The 9978-nt window shown below is 40.0% G+C and overlaps 1 protein-coding gene across 2 annotated transcripts; it reads right to left on the reverse strand.

The window, feature by feature from the left end:
• Positions 1 to 14: 14 nt before the first annotated feature.
• On the reverse strand, positions 15 to 8399 carry serpine2 (serpin peptidase inhibitor, clade E (nexin, plasminogen activator inhibitor type 1), member 2). Of its 2 annotated transcripts, none has more exons than XM_029121894.2 (9): positions 8284 to 8399; positions 6519 to 6834; positions 6151 to 6378; positions 5775 to 5972; positions 3782 to 3980; positions 1677 to 1774; positions 1136 to 1222; positions 910 to 993; positions 15 to 656 (listed from the first exon to the last, which is right to left on the reverse strand). In XM_029121894.2, exons 2-9 carry the CDS (start codon positions 6787 to 6789, stop codon positions 619 to 621), a joined length of 1203 nt encoding a protein of 400 aa, XP_028977727.1. In that variant the 5' UTR covers positions 6790 to 6834; positions 8284 to 8399; the 3' UTR covers positions 15 to 618. The 2 variants fall into 2 exon arrangements, with proteins under 2 accessions (XP_028977727.1, XP_012991388.1); XM_013135934.3 differs by having other exon boundaries at positions 8102 to 8392.
• Between the last annotated feature and the right edge of the window lie 1579 nt (positions 8400 to 9978).

Here is a 9978-nt window from a genome sequence, read left to right on the forward strand (position 1 = left end):
GTGCACATCAAAAGTACTAGAAAGTATGTTTATTTAAGCTTAAGCACTTTGTCAATTCTTTCAATTTTCCAACTCAACAAATATGTTTTCATTTACATGTTAAAAAAGTAGAAAATCTGCATACAGAGCACTGGAGTACGAAACCAGATTTCAATGCAAATGATTGACATAAAACATGGTTTTGTGTGTCTACATGTAAACTAATTCAGTAACCTGGAGTGTTTAACTTTCCAATCTGAACTTGTGAATGTAAAACCACATTAATATGAATTCAAACTGAAATGTAATCTATACAATATACTGCTTAACATTCACAGTAATGAAAAGTAGCACATATTCTAGAAAGTACACAAAATATAATTAAAACACTTGAAATATGAACATTATAGGCTATTATTGACCAATGTAAAATGAATGCAAACATTCAAAACAAATAGCATCACAATTTCCACATTGTATACAGATCTCCAGGCATCAAAAATACAAGACTTAGAGTGCGCTTGTGTTGAGTATGAGTGTGTTTGCCTGGGAGCAAGATGTTTACTGTGTAGATCAATGTATTATTTTGAACATCAGAACACACAATCCAGCGAAGCGGTACCAGCAGGCAGGAATAGCTCAAGGCTTGTTGATCTGACCTGCGAAGAGGATTGTGCCTGAGGACAAAGCAAACAGGTGATATTGCAGCAAATAAATGTATTTTGATAATGTCAGTAAGAAAGACAAACAATGACAGAATCACCTAGGGTCTGAATATTACCTGACATCCTCCCATGCATTCTGTTTTAATTATACAACAGACAGTTCAGCAACTAGTGATATTTATTTACCAGAGCAGATGTCAGTCTTTTGAACCCAATAGAGTACATTCTAAAAGTTGAGAAATGACAGACTGACAGCGTGCTGTACCTGTTGGCTTGTGCCGGATAAGGAAGAGGAAGGGCCGGTCTACTATGACTGAAGGTGGAGAGGACCTCGCCAACAAAATGGCAGCTAGAGGAGATTAGAGTAACAGATGAAAACACCTAAATAAATTCATCAACCTGCCTCACCTCCTCTAATATTACGAGAAAATGTGCAAACCTGTACTCACAAACACTAAATACAGATACAAAATAACTTCACAAACACTCACCAGTGGCAGCAGATGCTTTTGTTCCATCCTCGTTGACCTCGATTTTGGCTTTCTGTAGGGCTTTAGATACATACACAGGCTCTGTACCTGAGGAGAAGAAGGTTGGGTGAGAAAAATACCAAAGTGCTGTAAAGCTTTAAAAAAACTATTTTCCACTGGATGGTGCTGGAGGTCAACTGGTATGTACACACTGGGCAGATCTCAATTTCAAATCCAGTCTTCTCAACTACTTCTCAAAACCCATTGAAGCAGAATGTCATCCAATAAATATGTAATTGATCTTCCCATTAATGTTGTTAAAAAAATTGCCAAAAGCCCATAGAAGTCATAAGACAAATTACATCTTGGGTTTTATTACACCTTAACACCGGACAGCTAGACATGAATCACAGTTATTTGGAGCTCTCATTGCAATAAACTGTCAACAACCCATTGCTTTGAGCTTCAGTCATCTTTGTTTCAACCCAGACAAGAGCAGATAATTACACACTGAGAAGCCACTACATCTCTGAAGTTCGGTAAGGATTCAAAAGTCACTCACTGAGGTGTCTGAAGTCAGCTTTGCCCTCGTCAAAGAGATTTTTTATCCCCAGAGCTACAAGGGGGGCTTGTAGGTCCACCTCGGCTTCAACAGAAAACCTACACACATAGGCCAATGACGTAATGAGCATTTTCTTTAGTTCAAATTAGTGATAATTTGTATACATATAACAAATAGCAAACCTCTACAATGCTCTATGTAGTAGTTAGTCATTCATTTGTGGCATGATGAGTGTTATTTGTTTTGGTGTGTGTTGTCTTTGACCTGTCCCAGGCATACATTCAAGCAAGCTTTCTGGCATTGTTGGAACACCTGAGTAAGCTGCGTAACAATCATTACATAACAGATGCAAAACATTGTCATTACGCAGAACAGAAATGTTTATCATGTACAATTGTGGCCAAAAGTATTGGTAACCTTGCTCCAGTTTTCCCAGATGTGAAGGGTTGCCTCCCAAATTCTGTTTTCAAATCTGTATGATTATATCCTTATTTATTCATTATTCTGTTAGAAGGTCTTTGTACTCTGTATGCTTGAAACATTACGTATACTAAAAGACTTGTCTTTCCTTGTCAGCAACTCATGATGTCTCTGTGTTCAGGGTAGTAATTTATGGAATGTTGGCTGACCAAGGCTCCCAGTCTCCATCTATGTGTAGAAGACTAGGCCTTGGGCTTAGCAGAGACCACTAGAAGAAGTCTCCCTTTTGGGGGTATGTCTTAATAGCAGCAGTGGGGCTCCTTCTGCTTGTATTATAGAGGTGAACAGGACTCTGTTCCTAATTGGGATAGCTGAGTTAGCAAAATCACCTACAGTAACATGCCCCAGCTGTCGTGTGTATGCTTTCAGAGTCTGGGAAACTATCATTCTATGATCACCTATGTCTCCTGGATCTATGTCAGTATGCAACCTATGCAAGCATTCACTAGGCTACATCATGGCAACAACAATTTATTGTATGTTCATTCTGCAAGTGGTGATGTCATCACAAACAATTGGGAAGGGATATAAGTTTGAAACTTGGCAATGTAAAATCAGAACAACTGTCATGACACTACTGTGTTGGTCCTGTATATACGATTAAACCTGAAATAATCAACTGTTATATGAACGACTGAGAAGTTTTTTCATAGATAAATCGTGAACATTTTCCATCTTCCACACACAGATTTTCAATAGGATTTAGGTCTGGTAACACATTCAGAACAGTTCAGAGTTTTGTCTTGAACCATTCCTGTTTTTGTTTTTTAAAGTGTGTTTGTGGTAGCCATGACCTTTAACGGATTGGCAAAGTGCAGTAGGCCGTCTTGTCTCTCTCACAGCAGTGGGGTCTTTCTGGGGCTCCTACCAGGCCACAGATAGAATGAGTTGAAACCACTGTACCTTGTGTATAACTGTTGGCCTGAATCTGTGTGGAAAGTGATGGAACAGTTCTTTGATATAATCTTCCATTAAGTTCTCTGTTGCGGAAACGTCCAGGGAGGTTGACTACAGTGGCGTGGGTCTTATATGTCTTGATAACATTACGTACGGTGGAAACAGGAAAATGTAGGTCCCTGGAAATGGACGTAGCTTTGAGATTGTCCATGCTTGGTTACAATCCTGTCTCTGAGCTCCTCATACAGTTCTCTGGTTTTCTTTTGTTTCCTCTACGCTCATGGTGGTACACAGTGACACAAAACAGGAGAATGAGTCCTTCTCTTAATTCAAACTCGTTAAATTAACGATTTCCATATTGCAGGCATCTGCAACTCACCACAGATGAGTTCAAATAAAACTGCTTGAAATATAATTATTCATAACAACTTCTACAAGGTGCTAATAATGTTGTCCGGGACATTTTAGGAGATCTTTGTGTAATAAGCTATGGGCAAATAATTAGTAATCTATATCTAATTATTATATCTAATAATTCATAATTTCTTGGTTTTGTTCAACATCAAACCAAATACATTCAAAGGTGGGTGCCAAAACTGCCAAAGTGCAAGGGTGCCAATACTATTGGCCACGACTGAATTCCTATGTACACCATTCAGGACACCCCCTGAATGTGCCCCTAAGTAAATAAGTTTCCTAAAGCAACTAAGTAGTTGTGTGGGTCTTACTTCGGCAGCAGCAGACGAACTTTCCTCTGGTGCAGAAGCTTGGTCCAGCTCTGCACAGTGGCTGTGTTGATATGAGGGATGACATCACGTAAGGGCGTGTCCTCATCAGATGGCAGGACAATCAGCATGCTTATGCTGTTGCCGTGATACGGCAGCTCGATCACTTTATACTTCAGCCCTTGTTGCGTGCTGGCTAGACCTGGAAGAAAAGGGGTTAGGGATTAGGTTAAATTTGTGAACAGCATCCGCACAGGAAGTGAAATTCAGACATTATTAAACAACTGTAAAAAGACATTCATCTAGTGAACAAATACAATCACTCCTCTACAGTGACCTTGCCCTAGTTTTCTATTCTGGCTTAGTTTAAGTTGAGTAGAATCGTCTTGGTTGTTTTCTAGAACCATCTGTGATGGGATGTGGTCTGCAAGACAAAGATGCCAAAACTACAATAATACCAATAGAACAGAAGACATAGACAGGATCTTAAACAGTAGCCATGCTCTAAAATGTCCATAAGACATAAAAGCCAAACTCCGTATTAAGCAACAATACGGTTCACATTATATTTGAAGTCAACTCAAGAAGTATTGGCACCCTTCATGAAATTTAGCAAAAAATAAACAACACAAACAATCATATTTTGAGTCTCTTCCTGTAAAGTCTTGGCAAACACTTTTGAAGGGATCTATGATCACTCCTCCATGCAGCACAATTTAAGATCCTTGAAAGTGTTAGCTTTGCTTGGACTCCAGTCTTCAATTCAGACCACAGGTTTTCAACTGGATTCAAGTCCGGAGACTGAGATGGTCATTGTAAAACAATGATTCTGCGGCCTCCCAAACAATTCTGTGTTGATTTTGATGTATGTTTGGAGTTATGTCCTTGTTGGAAGGTTCATCCACAGCCAAGTCTCAATCTTCTGGCAGAGGCAACCAGGTGCTGGGCTAAAATATCAAATCCTGAAGACTGAGACCAACTAAAATGCATAAAATTGAATGGTTGTATTCTAAATGTTCTTTAGGGATGCCAAAACTTTTTACACATGTTTTGCAGTAAACATTGTACTCCTGAATAAAATGTTTTGTGATTGAGAAATTGTGTTGAATGTTTGAGGCCAAAATATGATTGTTTGTTTTGTTTATTTTTGCATTCATTTTTGCTGCATTTTTAAAGGGGGACAATACTTCAAGTTGACTGTAAATATCAACCCACAGAAAAGTGATTTCATCTTTCATGAATGTTACAGGTTATAGTTGCCTACTCTCGTTTTCTGTAAATAGAGGATGCAAATGACTCCATCTGTTTTATAAAAAAATATTACTGCCATTTTACTAATTTGTTTTTTAAAATGTATTCTCAGAAATAACCAGACACTTGAGAAACATTATCCCAGACAGTCTGGAGCAGATAAGTTAGATTTTTTAACTGTAAAATCCCAAGGATTTAAGTCACCTATTAAATATAGTTTAATTTAGTATATCTGATTATTGAAAAAGAGATTTATGTCAACATGTCGCAAGCTGCGCCTGCTAAATAACTGAAATGTAAATGTTTGAAATTGTAATTTTTTTAATACAATCAACTTTCTTGGGCTAAATTTGTCATTTTGTAGTGTACAGATCATTTTGTAAAATTAATCATTATTATACTTCTTTTCCAGTGCCCCAAACATCTGCTCCAACAGAAATTAACCCATGGCTGAATCAAGTTACCTTCTCCAGGTCTAGACAGTAGCTATTGCGCAAATTATGAATATCTCAACAACCACTTGCAGGCCTACATGGCAAACACTATGTCACCAGGTAAACAACTGCCAAGACTGAATTATGTGGTGAGACTGAATCCGATTGGCTATCACTTCACACACAGGTCAAACTATTACCCCAGTAAACAGAAGTGTCAGGAGATGTGAGACATGTGACTTATGGATCTGGCCAATTCATTTGACCGCAATGTTGTCACCAAGAGTGTCCCTCCTCCGAGCAGCACTCACCAATGTTGAGGACAGACAGCTGGGACATCATGGGGACCTTGTAGGCATTGCCGTCCCCCCCATTGAAGGTTCTCGGCTTGGTGTTCTCTGGCTGGAAGCGGGACTTCCACAGGCCTTTGAAGTAGATTGCGTTGACTGCCACCAGGCGAGTCAGAGCCCCATTGAACATGTCTGCCTTGACCAGAGTGGGGATGTGGCCTGTAACGCAGCAAAGTCACATATATGGGCCATTCATACCAGGTTAACCAGTGTTAACCTCCTTAGTCATGATATCAACAGGACAGGTTAGTTTCCCATATTTAATAGATTGTATTTTAAGACCAGGTGAACAATGTTATATCAATGTTGTTAAGGAACTTCACAGATCTATGCTCACCTTTGGTCTGGTTCTTGACCCAGCTGTTGATAAGGCCTGCTGCAGCCTGAGCATCATTAAAGTTCAGGGTCCGACTCTCACACTGGAAGTTGTCCTTGTTGGAGGACACAAATGCCTCTTCCATAGGGAAACCCTGCTGGGAGAACACAGCATTGGCGATGGTGACGATGTCCTGGTTGGATTTGGCTGTCAGTGTCTTGTGGAGCTTCCTTAACATCTTATAAGGGCCTGGAAAGAAGAAATTTGGGGCTTTCAATTAGGTGTGGATTTTCTTAAAATATTACATTTGCTTTAGGAATGAGTCAGGACAGGCTTAATCTGAGACACTAGATTGGGCTATTGAAAGACTAGCGTTAAGGGAGTCTTACCATTCTTCTTGTAGCGTAGAGCTGTGAGGATTTGACTTCGGGTGTCTCCATGAGCGCCTGGCAGCAGCATGCCCAGGATTGAGGCCACGCCATGTGGGGAGAACACCACGTTGTCCTGTGGTCTGGAGCGGGCCACCTGGTTAAACACCTGGAGACCCAGATCTGAGCCCCGCTCGCCATAGGAGGGGGCAGAGGTGGACTGAGAGAGCACACCCCGGAGGCCACACAGGGTCAACAGACCACACAGGTACAACAACGAGCTGAGGCCCATCTCAGGTCTAACTGACTCGACTGACTAGGTAACTAACTGACACACCTGGAAGAGAGAGGAGGGAGAGAGAGAGAGAGAGAAGAGGATTATGAGTCACTGTAGATCACAGTTATCCTGACTGGGTAGGCAATCTAGCATGTACCTGTTCCTATGGTTTTTACATTACCTGAAAGGCATCTAGTTAACTGTTAGTCATGCTGTCTTAACATAATTAATAGATAAAGGCTGCTCCCTCAGCCTTTGCTCCCTCAGCCTTTAAACCAGCACCAAGTACTGCAATGCTTATCATGATATCGGCCACTCATTTCCTGTCCTTTTATAGTAAATAGTGTTAGCTTTTTACTATGTTTTCAGGAGCCTCCATCAAGCATGCAGCCCTTATGTGGCTTCATGAACTTCCTCTTGAAACTGCTAGCAACAAAACCCAGACATGTTTCCTTTGTATAGAAACAGATAGAGTTAGTGAATTAAAACAAGTAAGGCATTTGTCTCCACATGTAGCCTATATCAACTTGGTTACCAAGCTATTCTACAATTTGCTGACATTCCTGGGGATATTTAATCCTCATCTCATGTACTGATTGCGATAGCAAGATAACTAGACACAACCACAAACTATCAACAACACCACCCCCAGCAAGATAACTAGACACAACCACAAACTATCAACAACACCACCCCCAGCAAGATAACTAGACACAACCACAAACTATCAACACCACCACCCCCAGTCATAACCAGGAATAGTCATAAACAACACGCCATTATAGTGTTAATTCGCCCTGCACCTGTTTCAGGTGGTGACAACCCACTTTACCACAAGTTAATAAATTAGTTCAGATAAGTAGTACAGACATAATAAACCGAGCTTTTTGCCTGTTTATACATAAGATAAGTATATGATAAAGTTGATCAAATTACCTATATTATTTTATTTAGATAACCACCGTAAAATAATGGGCTAATAATAAAATAAAGAAATGGGTCGACAAACAACAACGTTTTTAAGATAATTTTATTGACATGACACACGTCATTTGGTAACAAATAAAACAATATGCCTGTTTTCATTTTGCATTTCAGTTTTTAAAACGCGGTCTTGTTAAACATAAAATCAGGATAAACAGGTATACGACCTATACCGATTTGTTGAGCATATACGATACTTGTTAACAAACCAGGTAATAATAAATCTACAGCGATTTAGAAGTTCACTATTCGTCAACCCTGGCTGGCAACAACCACTTCACACCGTTCACCTCGGTTCTGAACAAGAAACGTGCGAAGGAGTGCGGATATAACAGGTCCTTACCAGAAGTGTCGTATGTAAACGGTCCAAAAGGTTATTCGACCAGATACAACGGTGCCGGTCGGTAACTCAACATCAATAACGTAATATTAGGCTAATTAAAGTTCCCTGCAAAGTGAACAGCCAAAACAATCCGTCGATGTTTTCCCTGAAGGTAAAGGTGTTTTAAGACAGAACATCAGTACCGAGAGTTTTACTGAGTTGTACTCCGCCCTCCTCCACCGTCAAACTGGAATCGGAGAACGATGATTTAAGGAAGAAGACCACGCATATGGCAACATGCAAGTGTTTACTAGGCTATTTTCAACAGGAAGTGACAGCAAACGTGACGTTTTTGACCGCACAAAACAACCTTGGTTGTTATTTTGAGTGCCTTGACCACCGTTTGGGATTCATGAATTCTATTTCTGGGTGCTTGCGGTGGCGCGTACTGTAAACATTTAAAGTCATATAGCAGAAACCCATTTCCAGAGCGACCAGAGTTTATACATTTATGATGTTTTCCTACTGGTCCACCCTGGGTGTCGAACCCAGAATGCAATGCAGTACCAACTGATGTAGGCTACACAGGACCTCCCACCATTGGGAGGTTTCATTTCACCCATCAATGAAACGTATTCAAAGAGAAATGGCATGTAGGCACCATAGTATAAGAACTCAACCACTACCATATAAACACATATGGGGACAAGGGCAGACTACTCATATTGTAATTAATTTGGCCCTGTTGGTCCATGAATAGGGGCTTTGACCCGATATAATTTTTGGCGGTATAAAGGACCACCTGGTGCCTCTGTTCACCGCTGTGGCTCCGCACGTGCTTCGTTACGCTAAAGATGCTGGATTCAGTGGATGCATAGTGTATTGAATTACTGAGGATTAAATAAGACTGAATGTATGTATCAAGAGTGAGTGCTCAATTGTGGTGAGGTTAGTTGAGACATCACGTCCGGCTCAAGAAGGCTACTGCCTTTTTTGAATGTAATCACTATAGCAAAGCAGAGGTCACACTATAATAACAGATGCCTTGTGCTACAGGAGATATTGGATTCTACTAATTTCCTTTAGACCTGAACATAGCCTCCAGGTGGACACTTCAGATGTTTCAGAGTTCACATCCCATCCCCGAGGCAGGATATTTAGGAGGGTAGGGAGTATGTTGGCCCTGCTGGACAATAGAAAATGGATGGTATCAAAAATGAAGAGTGGAGTTCCTGTGTGTGTGTGTGTGTAAGAAAGATGAGCCAGGGGCAGAGAGATGCATTTTTTGCACACTTTATTCTCCCACCAATTTCATCACACCTAATGATATCTATGGTGCATTCTCATTACAACACCCAATTGACACAGTAGAGTTGAAGATCTTGGCAAGCCTTCCTCCTAAGCATTTGTGCCAGCCATTTTCCTGTTTGTTGTGTTCAACCATGCAAGGTTGGGACAACTTAACATTCCACATGGCAGTAGTGTGTTTTTTCTTTTTAAATTTTTTCTTTAAGATTTTTATTAATCGTCTTGGGTACAGTTTTCTGCTTTGTTGCATATTTTTTCTTTGATTTGGTACGCATTGTCCAAATCCCTTCACTTCCCTTATTATGTCTCTGATGTGTATAATGTACCATGAGGAAAGCCTTATAAAAAAAAATATTTTTATATTTTCCCAGGAGTGCCTTGTTTTCATATAGCTTCATTTAATTCCTCTGGTTCTAAATCAATTTTATTTCGAAGCAGCACACTTCTTTGCATTTTGACACTTGGAATTGTTCAGAAATAAACAAATTCATGGAACCAGGGGTCAGAAAATTGAGTTATTACTGTCTGTAGATATTCTTTTTTTAAATGCCATATTTAATAGAGTACTAGTGAAGCAGTTAAACTCTTTC

Source organism: Esox lucius, chromosome 1 (assembly GCF_011004845.1).
Source record: "Esox lucius isolate fEsoLuc1 chromosome 1, fEsoLuc1.pri, whole genome shotgun sequence".
NCBI classification, from domain to species: Eukaryota; Metazoa; Chordata; class Actinopteri; order Esociformes; family Esocidae; genus Esox; species Esox lucius.